The sequence below is a fragment of the Formica exsecta genome, unplaced genomic scaffold (genome assembly GCF_003651465.1).
Source record: "Formica exsecta isolate Colony F162 unplaced genomic scaffold, ASM365146v1 scaffold443, whole genome shotgun sequence".
In the NCBI taxonomy this organism is placed as follows: Eukaryota; Metazoa; Arthropoda; class Insecta; order Hymenoptera; family Formicidae; genus Formica; species Formica exsecta.
In genome coordinates, this window is record NW_021851667.1 from 293,035 (window position 1) to 316,626 (window position 23,592).

At 37.5% G+C, this 23,592-nt stretch overlaps 2 protein-coding genes across 5 annotated transcripts in view; one reads left to right on the forward strand and one right to left on the reverse strand.

Moving 5' to 3' along the window:
• Positions 1–7,302, forward strand: part of LOC115240672 (1-phosphatidylinositol 3-phosphate 5-kinase) — a 10,550-nt gene extending 3,248 nt beyond the window's left edge. For all 3 annotated transcript variants that reach the window (XM_029815961.1, XM_029815960.1, XM_029815962.1), the window contains 11 exons: positions 84–321; positions 412–618; positions 696–910; positions 985–1,330; positions 1,431–1,791; positions 1,940–2,210; positions 2,401–5,104; positions 5,193–5,743; positions 5,918–6,250; positions 6,336–6,497; positions 6,590–7,302. In XM_029815961.1, coding sequence (XP_029671821.1) covers positions 84–321; positions 412–618; positions 696–910; positions 985–1,330; positions 1,431–1,791; positions 1,940–2,210; positions 2,401–5,104; positions 5,193–5,743; positions 5,918–6,250; positions 6,336–6,497; positions 6,590–6,795 — 5,594 coding nt within the window. In that variant the 3' untranslated portion in view covers positions 6,796–7,302. The remainder of the gene's footprint in view (positions 1–83; positions 322–411; positions 619–695; positions 911–984; positions 1,331–1,430; positions 1,792–1,939; positions 2,211–2,400; positions 5,105–5,192; positions 5,744–5,917; positions 6,251–6,335; positions 6,498–6,589) is intronic.
• On the reverse strand, positions 6,850–23,499 carry LOC115240675 (UBA-like domain-containing protein 2). Of its 2 annotated transcripts, XM_029815968.1 has the most exons (4): positions 22,890–23,495; positions 18,151–18,225; positions 9,787–9,880; positions 6,850–9,507 (listed from the first exon to the last, which is right to left on the reverse strand). In XM_029815968.1, the coding sequence occupies exons 1-4, from the start codon at positions 22,995–22,997 to the stop codon at positions 9,350–9,352; spliced, it is 435 nt and encodes a 144-aa protein (XP_029671828.1). In that variant the 5' UTR covers positions 22,998–23,495; the 3' UTR covers positions 6,850–9,349. The 2 variants fall into 2 exon arrangements, with proteins under 2 accessions (XP_029671828.1, XP_029671829.1); XM_029815969.1 differs by lacking the exon at positions 18,151–18,225 and having other exon boundaries at positions 7,207–9,507; positions 22,890–23,499.
• Between the last annotated feature and the right edge of the window lie 93 nt (positions 23,500–23,592).

Below are 23,592 nucleotides of genomic sequence, written 5' to 3' on the forward strand. Positions count from 1 at the left end.
TATATATATTACATTTAGTATATCCATATAAATGTATACATCTACATTTATCTTTATGTCTATATGTTTTTCTCATACTTAAGGGGATCTTAGAGTTTGTACGTATTGTTGCAAAGTCGTTCTTTCTTACCTTCAATCGTCGGACATGAGAAGCGATTTATCGGCGGATTTAAAAGCGTTGCAAGAAGATCTTCAAGTGAAGTATGGAAACGACTCACCACTGTTAACTCGAAAGCACACCAGCGAATCAATGGGCGACGAAACATCGATATGTCGGAAGCCAAGCATAGGATATATGGAGGAGAATTACGCGACTAAACGGTAAAAATTAATTAGATATATGACTAAATATTATATTTATTTTTTATCATTGAGAATTTGTGCACTCTGTCTTGCATTTATTTGTTACAGATCGGGTAATAGTTATCTAACATCACACGAACGCTCGCTCGTGTTGCAAAATTCGGCCTCTTTAAGGATGATTTGGGAAGAATTGTTTCGATCTAGTCAAGCTATTCAATTGCAAACTCATAGAATTCGATTGAAAAATTATTACAATTGTTTCCTAGCAAGCGAATTGGTGAATTGGATGATAGCACAGAATAAAACAGCCACTCGGTACATATCCACAATATTAAATTGCTAAAGTGCTACAATATATTGAAATTACGATTATGACTTTCTTTTTTATATAGCGTGCAAGCGACTACGATAGGCCAAGCATTGTTGGAAGCGGGTTTCATCGAGTCCGTCGTCGGCGATAACGTATTTAACGATTCGGCGGCCATATTTAAGCCGGTGGAGTTGTCTTCCTTACAAAGTATAGATTTATTAACGGAAAAACGGACAGCATGCGATGCGCAAGAACCAGCATGGGTAAAAACTATTCCTCAGCATGATTCAACTACCGGTAATGCAACAAATTGAGATTTTTTTATGATGAGACAAACAGTTATTTAACGACAACTGACTCGTTCCGCATAGATTCCGAAAGTGAGACGAAACCTACAAACTGCTCGCAATCACAAACTTTCTGTCGTTTGCCATCATCCAGTTCGAGTTTTTACTTGGATTTAAATCTTGAAGCATCAACCGTTACATTAAAAAGACCAACGTCGGAAGATTTGACTGCGATTTCCGTGGACAGTAGCGATGGAATAATCGAACAGAAAGAGATCAATCTTAAATCGCACGATTGTAATCACAAGATATGTGATGATCTGTTAAGTGATACGCTTCAAGTGCACGAGTTCAAAGAAAAAAATGGATGGCACAGAGCGACCAATCTGAGAACAGCCTTCGGCGAATTAAGCGCGTATGAGTGTTTAACGTAAGTTCTTTGGAGTATATTTAATAGTTAATATTAATAGTAACAATAATATAAAAAGGAAAGTAAGCGATGTAGTAAAAGCGATGTTTGTTGATCTCAGGGCCACGTATAAAGCGCACGAAGATTCTCTCATTAAGCAACTTCTTAGCAAGGAAGGCTTGTCGCAAACGTGGTCAAATACGATTCTGTCCATCGCGCATCAGATAGTCGACCACGTCCGACCAGATTTGAATCATGATGCTGATAATCTAGATATTCGACAATACATACAGTTCAAAAAATGTCCCGGTGGTAGCAGGGATGATTGCAATATTGTATCTGGTGTGATTTGCAGTAAGAATGTCGCTCATCGTTGTATGAACGCCATGATCGCACATCCAAAGATCTTATTATTGCAATGCGGTTTAATGTATCAGCGTGTGGAGGGCAAGTTGATAAGTTTGGAGCCTGTAATGTTGCAGGTACATGACAAATTTTTATCACATTATTTTTAATTAATTTAGTTCTTATTATTTTTAATTGATCAATTGATATTTACTTCTTTGATATTTATTTACTTAAAAATGTCGCTCTACGATATTTTAATTTCTTCAACACAAATCTTGTTAGGAAAGCGAATATTTGGGACACACAGTGGCGAGAATTACCGCCCTGGGTCCAGACGTAGTACTCGTGCATCGTTCCGTAGCTAGATTAGCTCAGGACAGGCTGAGGGAATGCGGAGTGACATTGGTTCTCAACGTAAAACTTAGCGTACTCAAAAGAGTAGCACGATGCACAGGTGCTAGTATAGTAAACACTATAGACGCGCACATAAGTGCGAGATATATGCTTGGCACGTGCAAGAAGTTTTATTTAAGAAATTTTCCAGATGAGCAAAGCAAGTAAAATATATATAATTAATAAAAATTTTTCTGTATCAAGTTAATGAGAAATTTAAAACATGTGGCACATAACAAGAGGAAAAGATTATAATTAAGAAAATGTTATATGCCATGTTTTAAATTTTTCATCAACTCGATAGATCCAGAAAGAGAGAATTTGATTGATTTTGCAACTTTAACTTTTAGGAAGCGTCAAGACATTGATGTATTTCGAAGGCTGCGCAAATCCGCATTTGGGCGCGACGATTTTATTGCGAGGCGGCTCGCAGACTGAATTAAAGAGAGTAAAAAACGTTACATCGATGATGATTTTTGCGGCTTACTCGTGGCGTCTCGAAAAATCATTTCTCATGGACGAGTTCGCTAAACCGCCGTCGCCCAAGAATAATTCATTTCTGGATGAAACATTGCAAAGAGATTCTTCAAATGGGGAGGAACCCGCGAAATTCGAAAATCACGTTATCGATGAATATACGCATGCAATCGATACAAAGAGATTGTCGAAAATGAATCAAGATTACGAAGATACACTCAACGATGAGCAAAGTGTACGGAATACCAAGTCGCACAATTCAAATATATCCGTAAAGAATGAAAATCTTCATTTCTCTGAGAATATTTTAAGCGTAGATTCTCTGAGGGAAGTATCCTCGATGCTGTCCGAGGATTCTGATCCTTATGACACATTAAAATTATTTAAGGCAAAATTAAAACCATCTTTAAGCGATTCGAAAGTGTCAGCACCTTGTGAGAATGATGCGATAAATTTAACAAATTGTAACAATGTTAAATCGGAGAACAATACTATGGACTTTGTTTCCGATGATACGGAGGAACATAATAATTCCATGACTGCAAACAAGGAGATAAAATATGTCGAGCAAAAGACCGAAGAACTTGTCGACAAGGCAAAGTCAAAGGACAAGATATCTTCCGAAGAGAAACGCATTTACGGGGAATCCATAAGCGATCGAAGCGATCCGTTGCATCAGTATTTAAATGAGGATGATGAAGACGTGTTCAACCGTAATAGCCCGAACGGTCAACGTCTGAGCGTTGCCGATTTTCCGTTATTCAACAAATTTAAGAAAGCGCTCGAAGACACCGTCCTGAGCGTATCGCCGTATCTAAAGTTTTCTATACCCTATCTAGAAACCGAACTCGGCAGAAATTGCGTACTGAGGAGCTTTTTCCCACGGGAGATCTATTACTCGGCGCAATTTCTCGACAAGATCAAGGACATTCGAGCGAATAGCGTGAACGAACAGCTCGCGTCCGAGAATCGCGAACGGGCAAACAGTATTAAGTTAAAGTCACATCATCCGTTCGTTCAGATGCGCCTGACTACGGATGTTGATAATCGCGAAGTGCAAAGTCTCCTGGCGAACTTTCGCGCATGCGGAAGCAGACTTTATCCGACGTATAACGTGCTGGGTAAGTACCAGCCATCAATGATATTGACCGAGAACAACGAGCAGCAGATCTCCTCGTGGCCGGATTGTCTAGACCCCGCCAGTCATCAACGTCTTTCCGTGCTGTTTTGCAGTTTTTCGCATACTGGCAATGATACCCCGGCGTTTTGTGTGAATCCTTGGGTCGTAAACATGATGATGTATGGCCAAAACGACATCGCACTCGGTCGTTTCCTGGAGCGTTATTGCCTGACGACGGAATACAAATGCCCGGCGCAGGCTTGCCGTGCACAAATCGCTCAACACGTTAGACGATTCGCACACGACGGCGGCTGTTTGCACATCAGTCTCAATGAGATGAGTTCCGAGCCATTTGTACAGGAGAATGCCGATCATCAGATCTTGATGTGGAGCAAATGTGTAAAATGTAAAAGTGTTTCGCCGGTGGTACCGATGTCGGGCGACACATGGTGCTTGTCGTTCGCCAAGTATCTCGAGTTACGTTTCTATGGCGGCGTCTATACGAAACGCGATGGCACAGACGCGTGTCAACATTCCCTACATTACGATCACTATCAGTACTTTACGCGCAAAAACATGCTGGCCGTATTCAAGTTCACCAAGATCTCGCAGTGGGAGATCTCGCTGCCGCCGCCACTAATCAACATCATCTACGATCCAAAGCAGCATGCCAACGTGATTGAGGAGATGAAGAGCGTGGCGTTAAAGGGTGATGACGTGTTCTCGGCGATCAGAGAAAAACTGATGGGCTTGCAGACGGACTTGGATAGCCTGAACCTCGCCAAGCAGCAGTTGAATAAGGATCAACAATATTTCAAAAACAAGATCGAGGAGATTCAGCTCAAGTTAACCTCGCCGACACTGGAGAATAAGAAACTCGAGGGTAAAGTGTCCGAGAAGCAAGTACAGGCATTGATGTTTAGGATTGAGGATGGCATCGTAATCCTCAAACGACTCATCTCGGAGGCCGTGTTTACGTGGAACAGTAAACTGTCGGAGACGTCGGTCAAAAAGAAAGACGAACGACCGCGCCGGTTCACTGAACGATCAATGACGGCTGGCAGCAACAGTATAATCGACACCGATGGATACATAACTGAGGATACCGCGTCGGAGTCGCAGATCGAAGACTCGAGTCCTATGTCGGCCGATTATAACGCCATCGACGCAATCGCAGCGGTGCAGAGTGACTTTCAAACGTCCGAATTGATCGAGAATTCCGATAACGAGCTCTTGGAATCTGCCAATAATCCCGACGAAGTCATTACCGTTCAAGATGCATCACCCAAGATGCATCAGAGATCGCATTCCGATGTTTTTCCGCTGTCTTCTGACGATATGACCGATAAGAAGAAGAAGAAGAAGACAATCTTGTCTCAGTTGTTGCCGTCCGCTTCTGTGAATCACACAATACCGAATCCACTAGGAACTTTGGAGCACTATCTATTGCCGCTCGGGTATTTTGAATTCAATTTAAATCTCGCGCTATCTTTATTACGCGTCGCACAATCTATAACTTTAATAATTCGCACTTGTACATTGCAGATCGGTAGTACCTATAGTGGTCTACGAATCCGAGCTTTCGTCCATAATTGCGTATGCCCTGGATTCGCACGATTACAAGCATGCGTTGCAAGAATTATTGCGTGCGGCAAAAGGTTCGGACTTCAATCCTAGTCCGTTGAGCAAACGTAAGTTTCCAGAGGGCAGGGACAGTTCGCTCGATCTGGCGCAATCGGGCGAGTTCAAGCGGCCATCCGTGCTATCCTTCTTTCGCGGTAACAGTCCCAATCCTGCCAGTAGCCCTGTCGAATCTGACAAGAACGTGTTGAGCGCGGAATCGTCCGGCGGCGCTGTCGGTCCCATCGACGTCGACGACGATAAGAAGGCGATAAAGCAACAAAACTACATCGAGGTGCAGTTCAACGACACCACGACCAACTTCTTCTGCAGAATATACTTTGCCGCGCAATTCGCCGCTTTGAGAGACAATGTTCTGCCCTACGGCGAAGATGGTTTTACAAGAAGCCTTAGTCGAAGTATACAGTGGGCTGCGAGAGGCGGAAAGAGCGGCAGTACCTTTTGCAAGAGCAGAGGTGTGATTGATTATCACTTCAAATACTTTATTGAGTATTTAATTACCGAACTGATCTTTACACATATATGTGTGCGATCTTTACATACTTTCCGTTGATATAAATATGCATGTTTTTAAAAAAATATTTTCCATTTAATTGTGCATTTTTTACTAATATTTCTCTTTTTTGCAGACGATAGATTCATCATAAAGGAAATGTCTCGACTCGAGATGCAAATCTTTCTCGATTTCGCGCCCAACTATTTCGCCTACATGGAAAAGTGTCAACAAACCAAACAACCGACGTTGCTGGGCAAGATTGTCGGCGTGTACAGGGTGTCGTTTAAGAACAACACAACTAACGCGGCACTTCGTACAAGCGTGTTGGTGATGGAGAATCTGTTTTACAATCGAGTCATCACCGATAAGTTCGATTTAAAGGGATCCGTGCGGAATCGACTTGTGAATCCAGACGATACGTGCCACGAGGGTGAACTGGTCTTGCTGGACGAGAATCTATTGAATAGTATGTATCGCTCTCTTTTCTCCGACTATTTACGAATAGATGAATTGTTGCGCAAGATATTAAACGAACGCGTTTCACGTTATAGTGAGCTGCGATTCTCCTCTGTATATCAGATCGCATTCCAAGGCGGTATTAAACCGAGCCATCGAACAGGACACCAAGTTTTTAGCGGACAACTCTGTAATGGACTATTCGTTATTAGTAGGCTTAGAGCCAGGCTCCGACGAGCTCGTGCTCGGTATAATAGGTAAGCGCGATTCTATATATTGTCGTCCTCTCTTTCTCTCGTGTCGAAAGATATCGATCTTATGCATTGTTATTATCTCTTCCAATTGATAGATTATATAAGAACGTTTACTTGGGACAAAAAACTGGAGACTATGGTGAAGAAATCTGGTATTCTGGGAGGCCAGGGTAAATTACCAACGATAATATCACCGGAGGAATATCGCGCTAGGTTCATCGCCGCGATGCATCGTTACTTTCTGCCTGTACCGGACAGATGGTCGGGTTTAGGTAGAAGTGTCGAAATACCACCGGAATAAATGTGATTTAAGATTTCAGATACGCAATTTTATATGCAATAATTACGTAATCGCTGTACATATATACTTTTTATTCATAACGCGAAAATGTAAGCGCGTAGCATAACACGCTCGCTATAACATTTTATACAGTGATCAAATACTCGAGAAGTATTGACAGTATAAGTGATACCGATATAGTTACCAGTTTTAAATACATCTTATCGCTACGTAATATAAATTAATATTCTAATTTGTCGCGCGTAGGTAAGTAAACTTTCAATTATATTTATAAAAAATTATATACGCTTACGTCGTATCATTGTCAAAATGTATATAATAATTCTTTTGTAATATAATTTAAAAGCAGCTGCTTTCGCTCTCAAATTCTAAAGTACAAAGGTATTAGTGAAACTAAACCACGAGGCTAAGAAAGCACCAATATTCATATTTTATTTAATTCTCCAAAATTATGTACACGACCATTATTTATCCTTGTAATAGTCAAATAAACAATAATTATAATTTCAACATAGTAAAACATTTTCATTCTCGTCGACATTGTTTTATCTTAAATACAGCCTACACATATTACACAAATATAAGGAAGGTATTAAAGCGTGTACCTTATTGGAAAAAATATTTCGCCATACTCACAAAGTTCTCTTTTCTTCTTACAACTAATATCTACTATTATTTACATAAACGCGCATTCACAGAGATAAAGCTATATATTCGACGCCTGGATACTCGAATTTCGATCGCATGATTGAAAATTAAATTACCTAGTTAAACATGGATTCTGACTTTGTCATTACTTTCATCGACATCACTATTACGATTACAAATAAAAAAAAATTGAATATTGTATTGCATTCGTAAAGACACTTTGCCGTCAGATATATATAAATCGATTATAAAGAATAAAGAATTCTCTATTATCACTTTAATTGGAAAGAGATTTCTAAAAAGCTATAAAAAGAGAGAAAATTATAAAATCGCTACTACAACGAATAAATAGAATCTTAATGAAAACAAATATATCCCTATAATATAGATGCTTGTCCATCTATGTTACGAGAAATGTAATGACAGATATAGAATTCGATATATTCCGGGGGGAATATCGATATACAACTATGATATCAGGTAGAATCGTATTGCCAGAGCTGCCATACAAGAGCATTTGTAAACATTGTGAAGTTGCATAAAAAAATCAAATATTTTCTAGTTCTGTATTCACACATATAGCCGACACAATAATCGACTCGAGAATTCTTTACCACTTATGATGACAGCAAAATGGACTGGAAAAAGACACCAGGTATATTATTATTGACGCGTCAATTGTTCGAGCTATTATACTCTATTATTCGGATTTTATTTTAGTTACTTTTTACTTGTAATTAATTACTATATGTAAAACCAACGCGTTACACACAATTCGGGACAATCTTTTTACAAAATTTTTACACGGTAAATCTTCATTTATTATACTTAGCCTGATATTTATACCATCGAAATATCAGTACGCTTATGGAAACGGAATAAGGGCGTTCGCGTGAATAACTATAAGCATTATTCTATTTTAGGAAAACAGTAAAAGGATCATAAACTAAGTCGAGTTCCACGATTCAAAAATGAATATCTTCGGTGCAGCCTTGTCTTTTACCTATGTTGAAAATACGCGGTTTTCTCATCATTTTTCGCGAAAAAGTGTGCAACAAAGATTTTTCAAGACGAGGCTCGAAGAAACTCTCGCAGTTTTTTTTTTGTACTGTGACGTGGAAGTGATAGCGAAAATTCGTTGCCTAGTCTAACGGTGGTGTATGGTGAATCCTAAAGAAACAGCCACTGTTTATAGTATATAGGGACGCAGGAAGTTGGATTTCGGAGTAGGAGAGCCATTCTTACAATGTAATCGTTCAGGATTATTATCAATGTCTTTTTGACCATTTCGGACCTACGGTACGTACGGTCCCGGCGTGTCAGAGAAAAGAGAAGAAAATTCTACGGTGTAATTTTCACCTTTTCTCCTCACCTTTTCGTGTATATGTGTGTATACCTGTATATGTGTGAGTGTGTGAATGTGTATCAGATTCTTTGACGCGCCATTCTAAATTAGATGATCTCTCGGAGAAGCCGGAAAGGGAACCAAGCAATAGAGATGCGTATCATCCCGTGATACATAACGTAAACGGGTCTCGTTGAGAAAATCGATGCTTGCAAACTCACTCGCACATTACACAGATATAATACACACACACACACACACACACACACACACACACATCACTACCACCGCATCACACATTGCTATTATCGTGCGCGGATAACGTAACAATTCAATAGCCGGTTCCAATCCAATAAAGATATTTTTCCCTGTAGTTTCCCCCCCCCCCCCCTCTTCCGGGAAGGACGCGTTTCTTCTCGGAAAAAATGAATTTTTCTCTTCCCCATGCGTTCAACCGTTCTCGACTCTCTCGTTCCATGCTCGGAGCATCACTCGCGCTCCGGAAACGTTATCGCGCGTCATCTACGTGACATTTCGCGCTCGCGACTAGCACAGTCACTCTTATCTCTGTGGCTCGCCCAGGCCAAATTGCGTCTGTTGCGGCTGCGTCTGTTGCTGCGCCACATTGCCCGATGCGCTACACCGACCGCTGACGGCATGATGCTGCACGACACCCGATGTCGAGTTCGCTTGCAATCCGTTCTGGTTCGGGGACATGCCTGTAACAGATACCGGTATAGGCATTTATAAATAAGTAAGGCAATACCGTAGAGAGAATATACATATATCGTAAATTACTTTATACCACACGGCGTTTTGTTTTCTTTCCAATTACATAGTACGATATAATCTATCCTGACATCTTATCGATATTCGCAAAAAAAAAAAAAAAAAAAAAACCGCAAATGAAGAAAATGATACATCACAAAATTGATTGTTTCTCTTTTACAACGATTGTTAAAGCTACATATAATATTGCCATAATCGACAGCTCTTACCCGATGGAGTTTTTTCACCAGCTGACATTTTGGAAAACGCCAGCAGCGCGTCCGGGAAATTTGGTGGAGTGGCTGGTGTGTTGCATGGTGTTATCTGCAAATATAAGAGGGCGATCTTTCTTTATAATCTTGTGGAAAGTTGGATTAAGATGAATTGACAGAAATTTAATTAGCGAAATTGCACTTTCAATTTTAAAAATCTTTAAAATAAGGAGTTTAATTGTGCTAGGTGAAATATACTGGGAATTAAACAAATAGCTTTTAATTTTTTTTCATAGAGTGTAGTAATGTAAATCAATTTGTGCAATGTAAAATAATAAATTTGCTGTACTTTGGTTTTAAAGAAAAATTATTCAATTCTCTTAAAAGAACTAAAAAGAAAAATGAGAAAGAAAACAGAGGAAATCTTTGTCTACATTAAATCTTTATAATTAGATAAGGTAATCTCCTTCCTCTCCTATCGTATTATTTTATCCTTTTATGTTATCTATTTTATATAATACATATTAATTTAAATTTTCTCAAAAAGCAAGAAACTATTCCTAAATTTTATAAGCGATGTACACGTTAAACACTTTCCTTTTTTTAATTAAATAATATTTCAAATTGTAAAACATATTTATTGAGAAAAATACAAACCGGTATAAAAAAAAACAAAATGAGCTTGTGTGTACTTTGGACCGAAAAGATTAGATCCAACAAAGTGACGGAAAATTATCAGGCCTCTGAAAGACGATTAGCTACAATGAGTTCGTTGAACTTTCGACTCCTGTATGTGACGTCGGGTAGGCAGGTAGACGGGTGCGGTGATCAAAGAATACAAGGGCAACACGTGTATAGTGTAGGCAACGACCACCAGCCGTGATGATAATCCGCGGCCGATAAGCGGCTATTAAATAACACTCGCCATTCACGCTCTTTCGCAAAGTTGATCTTGTTGCTTTCATATTTTCAACATTTTATTGAACGAACTAGAATCTGTCGAATGCCTCGTTAGACTAGATGATCGAGCACATATTTCGATAGCCTCAGCTCTACTATACTTAAATTGAGTAATAAAATATTACAAAGGATTATTCATATGAAATGTAGGATACGCTTTGACGCTATGTATATATCTCACTATAAAATGAATAAACCATTTTGCTTCTACTTTTTGCTAGAAGTAATTTTTGCATTTCTACTATTGTGCGATTCAATCATTTTGCAAGAAAAATGAAAAGTGAAAGGACTAAATATACGGAGTACGTTCCTTCGCTCGTTCGATTCGCGGAAAATTGCAGATTCTGAATCTTGCAATTTGTGTGATTCCCGCTTTTTTAAATTCTATATTTTCATCACACTTGCAAAGATTGTTTTTGTTTATTAAATAAATATTTAAAATTTTTCTGTACAGATTTCCCAATATTTTTCAAATTTAAACTTTAAATTAATGTACTTGAATTAGATAAACTTGAAACAGAAAAAAAAAGCAAAATCAAATATATACAATCCAGAGCCATATATTCCAGCCATATATTTTTATATAATTAATGAAATACTTTTGTTCTTTTAAAGTTGAGTAGATTATGAAAGTAGCGTGCGAGATAGATGGACAAGTCTGAATCGATTAAAGGGCAGATGTGCTAATAAAAAAATAAAAGAGCTGAGCATCTGGAGGCAGTGTACGTCCGTCGTCCGTCCCGTCCAGTCTTGCGAATCGAGATTTGGCACACAACTTATCGGAATGTGCCGACCGAGAATAGTAACTACACCTACCACTAGCGACTGTTTGTCGACAGCGGTTCTCCTTTGTGTCTTGTCTCGAGATCGTATCACCATCATCGTTTTAGTTTGATATCACGAGCTAAATGAAGAAGTCGATGATCTTGATATCTTTCTGTGTGCTATCTTTATAATTGGTTTTCTTACTGTTCGTTTAATCAAATTTCCATGATTTCTTTATTAACATTATTTAAAAACTTCTCGGGAAAGGATATAATTATTTTTATTATTATATGACATTAACATTCTTTCCATTAATAACCGTTAAAATCATTAATCTTGGTATTGTCAATTTTTTTTATTCGGCATTTTGTTAATACGTGTAATTTTCCCGCTGATAATTTTTAGGAGACTTGAAAGTTAAATTCCAATCCAATGTATAAAGTTATTCCATGTTAATATATATTCTGAGGATATAAAATACGAGGTGAAATTTGAATCATTTTTCTGCTTTTCGTCGTTTGATATTATAAATCTATCCCCAAAAGCGAAAGAAAAAGATTATAACACAGGTCACAATGCGGTAATTTTGCCAGGGAATGTCGTAGTAATATATACAGTGTGTTAGATAAAATAAATATATTTAGTGAACAGAAAGTTTATTTTCTTCGAAAGTTAACACGATTCATTGTCAAATTCAATCAAATGATCACGCTATTTCGTAGTTTATAAAATCGCTTCGGTTTTTATTATTTTATTATATTTTTGTATTTTTTTAAGCGCAATGTAACTAAAATTTTTATATTAATCAGTCATATCTCGACAACCACATACATTTACGTACCAATTTCAGGGAAATATTATTTCAATTTCTTACAAGAATTTTCGCCACTCGCATTTATTAGTGAACACTCTGTATAGAGCATTGAACCTTATAGAGAAAAGAGAGCACGAGGAAGAAATAAATGGCAGATCACGCGAATCTCGAGAGCCAGGTTACCAGAATAAACTACAATATATATCAAATCGTGCATTCGCAAGCCAGAGAGTAAGCGATAGGAATCTACCCAGAAGACTCTATGCCGTGTCGTTTTGGCTGCAGATGACAAGCCGAAGATAAAATATAATATATATATATATATATAATAAAACACACTCTCCCTCCCTCTCTCTCTTTTATACATCTCGGATCTATCATCACAGTTATATGTATATGCGGCGACCTTGTACAATTATAAAATTATGCAGAACAAAGACGCTCACAAGGAAGAGAGAGAGAGAGAGAGAGAGAGAGAGAGAGAGGGGGAGAGCGGGTAATTAATCAGAAAGCGACATAAATAGTTGGCGGAAGGGGCGGCAGTCACCCCGTGAAGGTCAGACACGCGCTACAATCGATTTTCTCCCTGTGTTTATGCACATTAGGATGACGCGACGAGAGAAGGAAGAAAGGCGTTTCGTGAATCGGTGGCCCGCCCGATGTATTTATCATTCCGGAGTCCGCCTCTCCCCCTTTCCCCGACTCTGATCTCTCGCCGCTAGTTGTGCGAACCTACTTTTGAATAATCAATAAGATGAGAACATACCCAGCCGGCCCACGCAACTCGCTCTGCTCGAGTCTACGAATATTTTTTAACGTGTAACCGCATTACGTCAGATTACGTGGGACTATGCCGGAAAAAAAAAAAAAAAGAAAACTCGATCGTTCAAAGAGAGCGGTCTATGGAATTCGCTGTAATTGTATCTCGTTCGGAAATTGGTAAGCAAAAAGGTAAACAAAATACTTCCTCTCAAGGATAAATAATTTTCTATGTGTTCGAATAATGTATGTATATATATATATATATGGGGTGTGATGTCAAAATAAGTAGGTAAATGTTGCAGGTGAAACCTTTGAATAATTTAGAGTGGGTCTTCTTTAACGATGTGATGTAATCACTGTTAAAATCAATATTGTGTTGTTGTATCGAGATATATATGTACATCAACTCGAAATAAATGCACACTCTGAATCAGTGATAAGAATTATAGATGATAAAAACAGAAGCGTATAAAAATATCAGACTTATTTCTATGACCTACATGGGAATAAAACACAATGATATTTTCGACTTGTATTACTTTAAAGTGTGATTTCGCGTGTTACAAGAATATAATCTTTGCACAAAAGGCTGTTCCTCAGAAGTCCTTATTTAGAGTTGTGTGTGTGTGTGTGTGTGTTTCTATATACACACATACACGTTCTAAAGGAAGACGAGGCGAAGCGAAGTACGACCGAAGACGACGCAACTCGCCGACGCGGAAATAGAACTCATTGATTGCACAGAGTGCACGGATATAGAACATGGTTACCGCCTTACATGCTTTTCGTCAGTCACGCCACAAGTAAACGATGCTGAGGGACTTACTTGGCCAAAGTGGGTGCCGGCTCCCTGTGCGCAGGAGGGTATCGCCGCCTCTTGGAAAAAGATACTGAGAGCGGTCTGCAACAGCAAAAGGCACGATCGATTTATGAGATATGATCGATTAAATAATACCTTAAAATAAAGAGACTATATTGCATTTTTTGCTATAGCACGCGACTTAGAAAGCCATCGCTTCGATCAATTTAATCGGCGATTAATTCAATTGGGACAGAATTGCCTGCAGCAAAATTTCTAGCTATATAATTCTTCTTTCCATGCATTGAACTATAAAATATTCATAATTCTATTCATATTAACAAAATACTGCAAATGTTAGTGATGAATTAATCGGAATTTGGTCCTTATAATATAAAAAATTAGGCAAACTTGAAATCGGAAACTATTTTGATCGACTTTTTCGTTTGTGACTTTTCATTTATTTTAAATAAATATCGTCGATTTAAATTCGAATTACATCTCTGTTAAAATAATATTTGATTTAAAATAAAATTCATGGAGAAATAAAATTTGTTTATAATATGTGAAAGTTCAATTTATAGAAGAATTTTTTTTTGGTATTCCTCTCTCTGATATTGCTCTTCTCTATTCCTCTCTCTAACATTAGACTTTTTTTATCGTTATTCAAACAGTAAAATATATTGACATAAAGATTAGAATATCTTTGCGTCTCTAATTTTAGCGCGTCGCTCTTGATCGAAGGCAAGAGAGATCGTATATAGTCATCTCTATGATTAGGAATAGCGAGAGAATGATATAATCTGGCCGAATAAGAAATCTATGTTATATATATAGTCTCTGTGACCCTCTGTGTCATTAAACTGCCCGTTACAATCTCGTAATCGTAAGCTGCTTCGTCAGTATCGTCCGATGCTTTATAATATAATATCGATATCCGATCCTTGCGCTCGCGGCCGATATCGGATATCCATACTATCGCACTCTATCCAAGAGCCATCCGATAATTGCAGATAACAATTGTAACACGATGGTTGTCTCAATGCTACGTCAATTATCAGTTATTATTATTATTAATGTAACGATAATTATCTATAAACAGACTTTGTTCTGTCATTTTATACATCTAACAACTACACACAAAACACACACGCACGTACACGCAATATAAAATTAAATAATAACTTTAACAATTAAATAAATGTAATTTTATTAGAGTAAAATATTGTGCTCATGATTTAAGGCAGAATTAACTAGTTTAATGTCTGTTATAAGGAGAATGCGTCACGCAATATACCATGACATTCAACCAACTGGTGTTTAATTAAAACGCCGGTGATACTCGATAGTCTGATATATCGAAGACATTAGCATAAGAATGTAATAGGCCAGCGTGGCAAGAAACGCGTTTCATATTTCGGTCAGAACGCTGTGGCAGCGAAAGCGAAAGGGAAACATAAAAGCTGCATAGGTGGGGATATTCACTGTATCTGTTATATCTGCTATTTTCAGCTGTGTTTATTGACATCTTTGCAAATATGTAAAAAAGAAAAAAAAAACGAAACAAAAGTAACCTTCGGATTTTTACAAAAAGGAGAGAAGACCGAAAGAAGAATATTACAGCGCAAAATAGCTAGAGAGTTGATACATATAAAATGGATTTATTATATAATTTATATTTAATAAAACGCGGGAATAACGTGAGCTAGGAAAACCAGACTAATTGAATAAGTTAAACTGGCGGTTTTAATCTCGTTTCAGCAAACATTAATACACGTTAACACAAATCACGTAATTATATAATTATGTAATTATGTACTTAATATTTGTTTGATGGAAAACTGATATTCTTCTTTGGAACAGAAAACACTTAAAATAGCTACCTTTTTTGTTTTTCCAAAAACTGCTTTCAGCATTGCAATTATAAAAGAAGTATTTGTATTGTTTATTTTTATCCCTACGGTTGGTTTATTTAACCGACGATGGGCTTTAATCGGATAAATAAATAAAAAACAAATGGATAAAATAGTCTCAAGTTCAAATATATAGTGTGGTTCCGCTTTAACGTTCCCCGCTCGAGCGGAGAAAGTTCTTAAATGGAGAAAATTCGCTGTGACATTTCCGCGCGTGTTATCTACATATTTATAACAACCACTTTGCGTTCGCGGTGGCGTGTATATCGGTATAATTACTGTATAAATTTAATATACAATGTATCATTACACGAGAAAGTGATTCAAACTATAAAGAAATGTAGAATTGATTATTGAAAAATATGATAAATATTTACCGACATCTGAAAGTAGCGGTAGTAGTAATCTTTTGTATTTTTATCATATTATCATGTTATACCTCTTAAGATAAAAAGTGGTACAATATGGGGACACCCTGTATATCACGTTACATCGAGTTGACATGGCGCGAGGAGACGAGACGAGACGAGATGAAATGAGACGCGCGTTTCTTGCGCGTGTATAAATATACGTTGCCGCATTGTTTACATTGTGGTCGCAAAGCACACAGAAAGATTCCTCGTGCTAAACTCTAATCACGATGATGCATTAGCACGCATCTTAGTGTGTCGTAATGTTATTTCTCTCTCTCTCTCTTTCTCATTCTTTCATATAATTACTCATAGTAATAATAATAATAATGGGCACACAATCATGCAGAGCTTTGCTCTCGTTTTGCTTTCGATTACATCATCATATTGTATATCTAAACTTCAAAAAAAAATAAGATTACGAAGAGATAAGATCGTAAGATAAGGAATCATTAATCTTACGCTTGATTTTTAATGTTTTAATAATCTTAAAAATAAACAATCGTAAATTTTAATAACAATCTTTGTTATAATATTTTAGTAATAAACAATCGGTGTCTCACACATATTTTGCTAGACTTATTGCTGAAAAAAGAATATTATACATATTTATGATCTGTGTGATGATATTTTTCCTCACCTTTCAGTCATCGTATTCTCAGAATGAATGAAAATTCATTACGTTCTAACATATCACGATAATCTAACATTGTGAGCCTCTTCGACTGAAAACTCCGATTAATTTAATTACGATTAATTCAACTAAGGTAAAATTGACTACAGCAAAATTTGTCATTTCTAATCTTATCTATTTTCCTTTTCATGTGTTACATAACACGTTAAAAATCACTTATATTAAAAAAAAAAAATCTCGACGAAACGACAGGGATTTTTTGATAATCTAATAGCCAAATGATCAAAGAAGCCCTATTAAAATTTTAGAAAAAAAAATAAATACCATGTTTCGAGTTTTAGTCATAGATTTAAAATCGGCATAATTTTGACAAGTTTAATTCTCTATCCATATATGGAAAAATTGAAATTTACATCAATATCTATGACGATTCTATCGTTAGGAATAAATATGAGTCATGCACGCGAGTCTCTCTAGATTCAAATAATTCGCCGAAATTACACCAATTTCTGGTTTCTGATGCGTACAAAATTCATTCTCTCTCTCTTTCGGTTGTATGTACATTGTATAATTAATATATACATACATCTTATAACAGGTCGACGACGCCCGTTTAAAAAACACAATATACCGCGTGACTCGCAACGTGAATAGCGACTATCGATCTCTTTCGTCTGACGATTAGGATGCGATTGTGTACTTGGCGCATGAATGACAACAGAGTGACAAGTCCTAAAGTGGAAAGAATTCGAGTGCTATTTTAAAAAGAGATTATAAATCGCGATTATATAAATTTCCCGATGTTGATCGCGTACGTCTATGACATAATACTCGGCCGATATACTCGATACCGATACTATACCGTATACCAAGGAAATACCGTATACAAGGAAATGACATATGAGTATATGGCTGATGAATCAGCAACGGCGGTATATAATCCTCTTGCGCAATGACAAGACCAAGCGTATAAAAATATCAGACTTATTTCTATGACCTACATGGGAATAAAACACAATGATATTTTCGACTTGTATTACTTTAAAGTGTGATTTCGCGTGTTACAAGAATATAATCTTTGCACAAAAGGCTGTTCCTCAGAAGTCCTTATTTAGAGTTGTGTGTGTGTGTGTGTGTGTTTCTATATACACACATACGTTCTAAAGGAAGACGAGGCGAAGCGAAGTACGACCGAAGACGACGCAACTCGCCGACGCGGAAATAGAACTCATTGATTGCACAGAGTGCACGGATATAGAACATGGTTACCGCCTTACATGCTTTTCGTCAGTCACGCCACAAGTAAACGATGCTGAGGGACTTACTTGGCCAAAGTGGGTGCCGGCTCCCTGTGCGCAGGAGGGTATCGCCGCCTCTTGGAAAAAGATACTGAGAGCGGTCTGCAACAGCAAAAGGCACGATCGATTTATGAGATATGATCGATTAAATAATACCTTAAAATAAAGAGACTATATTGCATTTTTTGCTATAGCACGCGACTTAGAAAGCCATCGCTTCGATCAATTTAATCGGCGATTAATTCAATTGGGACAGAATTGCCTGCAGCAAAATTTCTAGCTATATAATTCTTCTTTCCATGCATTGAACTATAAAATATTCATAATTCTATTCATATTAACAAAATACTGCAAATGTTAGTGATGAATTAATCGGAATTTGGTCCTTATAATATAAAAAATTAGGCAAACTTGAAATCGGAAACTATTTTGATCGACTTTTTCGTTTGTGACTTTTCATTTATTTTAAATAAATATCGTCGATTTAAATTCGAATTACATCTCTGTTAAAATAATATTTGATTTAAAATAAAATTCATGGAGAAATAAAATTTGTTTATAATATGTGAAAGTTCAATTTATAGAAGAATTTTTTTTTGGTATTCCTCTCTCTGATATTGCTCTTCTCTATTCCTCTCTCTAACATTAGACTTTTTTTATCGTTATTCAAACAGTAAAATATATTGACATAAAGATTAGAATATCTTTGCGTCTCTAATTTTAGCGCGTCGCTCTTGATCGAAGGCAAGAGAGATCGTATATAGTCATCTCTATGATTAGGAATAGCGAGAGAATGATATAATCTGGCCGAATAAGAAATCTATGTTATATATATAGTCTCTGTGACCCTCTGTCATTAAACTGCCCGTTACAATCTCGTAATCGTAAGCTGCTTCGTCAGTATCGTCCGATGCTTTATAATATAATATCGATATCCGATCCTTGCGCTCGCGGCCGATATCGGATATCCATACTATCGCACTCTATCCAAGAGCCATCCGATAATTGCAGATAACAATTGTAACACGATGGTTGTCTCAATGCTACGTCAATTATCAGTTATTATTATTATTAATGTAACGATAATTATCTATAAACAGACTTTGTTCTGTCATTTTATACATCTAACAACTACACACAAAACACACACGCACGTACACGCAATATAAAATTAAATAATAACTTTAACAATTAAATAAATGTAATTTTATTAGAGTAAAATATTGTGCTCATGATTTAAGGCAGAATTAACTAGTTTAATGTCTGTTATAAGGAGAATGCGTCACGCAATATACCATGACATTCAACCAACTGGTGTTTAATTAAAACGCCGGTGATACTCGATAGTCTGATATATCGAAGACATTAGCATAAGAATGTAATAGGCCAGCGTGGCAAGAAACGCGTTTCATATTTCGGTCAGAACGCTGTGGCAGCGAAAGCGAAAGGGAAACATAAAAGCTGCATAGGTGGGGATATTCACTGTATCTGTTATATCTGCTATTTTCAGCTGTGTTTATTGACATCTTTGCAAATATGTAAAAAAGAAAAAAAAAACGAAACAAAAGTAACCTTCGGATTTTTACAAAAAGGAGAGAAGACCGAAAGAAGAATATTACAGCGCAAAATAGCTAGAGAGTTGATACATATAAAATGGATTTATTATATAATTTATATTTAATAAAACGCGGGAATAACGTGAGCTAGGAAAACCAGACTAATTGAATAAGTTAAACTGGCGGTTTTAATCTCGTTTCAGCAAACATTAATACACGTTAACACAAATCACGTAATTATATAATTATGTAATTATGTACTTAATATTTGTTTGATGGAAAACTGATATTCTTCTTTGGAACAGAAAACACTTAAAATAGCTACCTTTTTTGTTTTTCCAAAAACTACTTTCAGCATTGCAATTATAAAAGAAGTATTTGTATTGTTTATTTTTATCCCTACGGTTGGTTTATTTAACCGACGATGGGCTTTAATCGGATAAATAAATAAAAAACAAATGGATAAAATAGTCTCAAGTTCAAATATATAGTGTGGTTCCGCTTTAACGTTCCCCGCTCGAGCGGAGAAAGTTCTTAAATGGAGAAAATTCGCTGTGACATTTCCGCGCGTGTTATCTACATATTTATAACAACCACTTTGCGTTCGCGGTGGCGTGTATATCGGTATAATTACTGTATAAATTTAATATACAATGTATCATTACACGAGAAAGTGATTCAAACTATAAAGAAATGTAGAATTGATTATTGAAAAATATGATAAATATTTACCGACATCTGAAAGTAGCGGTAGTAGTAATCTTTTGTATTTTTATCATATTATCATGTTATACCTCTTAAGATAAAAAGTGGTACAATATGGGGACACCCTGTATATCACGTTACATCGAGTTGACATGGCGCGAGGAGACGAGACGAGACGAGATGAAATGAGACGCGCGTTTCTTGCGCGTGTATAAATATACGTTGCCGCATTGTTTACATTGTGGTCGCAAAGCACACAGAAAGATTCCTCGTGCTAAACTCTAATCACGATGATGCATTAGCACGCATCTTAGTGTGTCGTAATGTTATTTCTCTCTCTCTTTCTCATTCTTTCATAATTACTCATAGTAATAATAATAATAATGGGCACACAATCATGCAGAGCTTTGCTCTCGTTTTGCTTTCGATTACATCATCATATTGTATATCTAAACTTCAAAAAAAAATAAGATTACGAAGAGATAAGATCGTAAGATAAGGAATCATTAATCTTACGCTTGATTTTTAATGTTTTAATAATCTTAAAAATAAACAATCGTAAATTTTAATAACAATCTTTGTTATAATATTTTAGTAATAAACAATCGGTGTCTCACACATATTTTGCTAGACTTATTGCTGAAAAAAGAATATTATACATATTTATGATCTGTGTGATGATATTTTTCCTCACCTTTCAGTCATCGTATTCTCAGAATGAATGAAAATTCATTACGTTCTAACATATCACGATAATCTAACATTGTGAGCCTCTTCGACTGAAAACTCCGATTAATTTAATTACGATTAATTCAACTAAGGTAAAATTGACTACAGCAAAATTTGTCATTTCTAATCTTATCTATTTTCCTTTTCATGTGTTACATAACACGTTAAAAATCACTTATATTAAAAAAAAAAAATCTCGACGAAACGACAGGGATTTTTTGATAATCTAATAGCCAAATGATCAAAGAAGCCCTATTAAAATTTTAGAAAAAAAATAAATACCATGTTTCGAGTTTTAGTCATAGATTTAAAATCGGCATAATTTTGACAAGTTTAATTCTCTATCCATATATGGAAAAATTGAAATTTACATCAATATCTATGACGATTCTATCGTTAGGAATAAATATGAGTCATGCACGCGAGTCTCTCTAGATTCAAATAATTCGCCGAAATTACACCAATTTCTGGTTTCTGATGCGTACAAAATTCATTCTCTCTCTCTTTCGGTTGTATGTACATTGTATAATTAATATATACATACATCTTTATAACAGGTCGACGACGCCCGTTTAAAAAACACAATATACCGCGTGACTCGCAACGTGAATAGCGACTATCGATCTCTTTCGTCTGACGATTAGGATGCGATTGTGTACTTGGCGCATGAATGACAACAGAGTGACAAGTCCTAAAGTGGAAAGAATTCGAGTGCTATTTTAAAAAGAGATTATAAATCGCGATTATATAAATTTCCCGATGTTGATCGCGTACGTCTATGACATAATACTCGGCCGATATACTCGATACCGATACTATACCGTATACCAAGGAAATACCGTATACAAGGAAATGACATATGAGTATATGGCTGATGAATCAGCAACGGCGGTATATAATCCTCTTGCGCAATGACAAGACCGAGGATGCAGACCGTGCAGGTCATTATGTAGCGAGAGTACATACTATACGCGAATGAAAACAAACCAAAGTAAAATGATATAATTAGCGGAGATCAATTTTCGATTTAACATACACACGTACGGGGAAAGTAAATTTTAACGCGTTCTCGTTCGGACATTTATGGAGAACGGAGTCTTTTCTTAAGTAGGGGATTTTAAAACCGGTGTTTATAAACCGACGATCACAAAAAGGAGGAACTATTTACATTCGTTGTTCGATAATATATTATGTTTACGGCGACGTAGAGTTGTTATCAGATAAAAACGCAACGCGATGCGATGGAAAAATTACGTAGACGAATTTTACGATCGTTTTACGAGATCATATTCGTTTTATTGAAATTTAGGCAGATATCGCGCTGGGAAATCGCGTGGTGTCCAATCGCGTAACATCGTGCAATATTTTTATGAATGAAGCGAACGCGAAACAGAGCGAGTCGCGCGTTCATTGACGAGTTCTCGCTTCGCGAGAACGATGATAATGATATTGATGACGACGTAATCGCGTGCTCAGGAAAATAGATCGATCGACAGAGTAGGGTGCTAATTCTCGTAACATCGTCCTCGTGTCGCGTAACGTAGAGCGAGCAACGATAACCAGCGCTGATCGGCCATTTTCGGTCGCTTTGTTTACGTAGCGGTGTACACAGACAGGAGCATAGCCTGTCGCGTACACGTACTCCGCGCGTCTTTACGACATTAACGTATACATGGCAACATGTATATCGGAAAGGGCGCGCAAGAAACTCACTCTCTCTTTGTTTTTCTTTTTCTCGCAACCCCCTCGCCTTCGCCAACCTGCCCGTTTCCTTACCTCGAACTGCCAATGTGCCGCTTGCAGCAACTGCTTGGCCTGTTCCCTGGCACAGCCTGCGGCCAGTACAAACTGATTGATCATTACCTGCTCTCGAAGGGCGTCCATTCTTTTCTATCGGTTACGTTTCGCCCGACAACGGACACGAAAGAGACGCCAGAAGCGTAGGAGTCGTTTAAGGACGGCTGAGGGAGAGGGAGAGGAAAGATACACAGTGAGATAGAGAGACAGAGAGAGAGAGAGAGAGAGAGAGGAACGGGATGGACGGATGTCTGCACGAATAAACGGCTGAACGTGAAGGGCCGTATAAAAACTGTACACACGACTTTCGACAGCGGCGCGTTTTAATCCACGTCCGCGCTTGCGACCGAGCACTTCCGTCTACACGCGGCGACGACGACGACGACGGCGACGGCGACGTAGCACGGCGCGAGCGACGATCGGCCCCTTGTTTTCAAAACTAAACTCATCGCAGACGGCTGCGAGAGCGCTACCCGCTACGGCCGCGCGCGACGACACGACGACGGGACGCGTGGGGCGGAAGAGGAGAGAGGGAGAGAGAGAGAGAGAGAGAGAAAGAAAGGGAACAAGTGGAGTGAAGTGCGCGCTGGTTGCGCGTTTTGACATCAGATAGCACTGCTGTTCTGCTACTTGTCGCCATTACGCCATCGTCGCGCCGTGCCGCCTCCCTCGTGTTTAGGTT

Coding starts and splice junctions, on each gene's coding strand:
- LOC115240675 (XM_029815968.1), bottom strand. CDS start 22,997: ATGGACGCCCTTCGAGAGCAGGTAATGATCAATCAGTTTGTACTGGCC. Junction 9,881..18,150: donor CCGGCACCCACTTTGGCCAA/GTAAGTCCCTCA, acceptor TTATATTTGCAG/ATAACACCATGCAACACACC. Junction 9,508..9,786: donor TGGTGAAAAAACTCCATCGG/GTAAGAGCTGTC, acceptor TATCTGTTACAG/GCATGTCCCCGAACCAGAAC.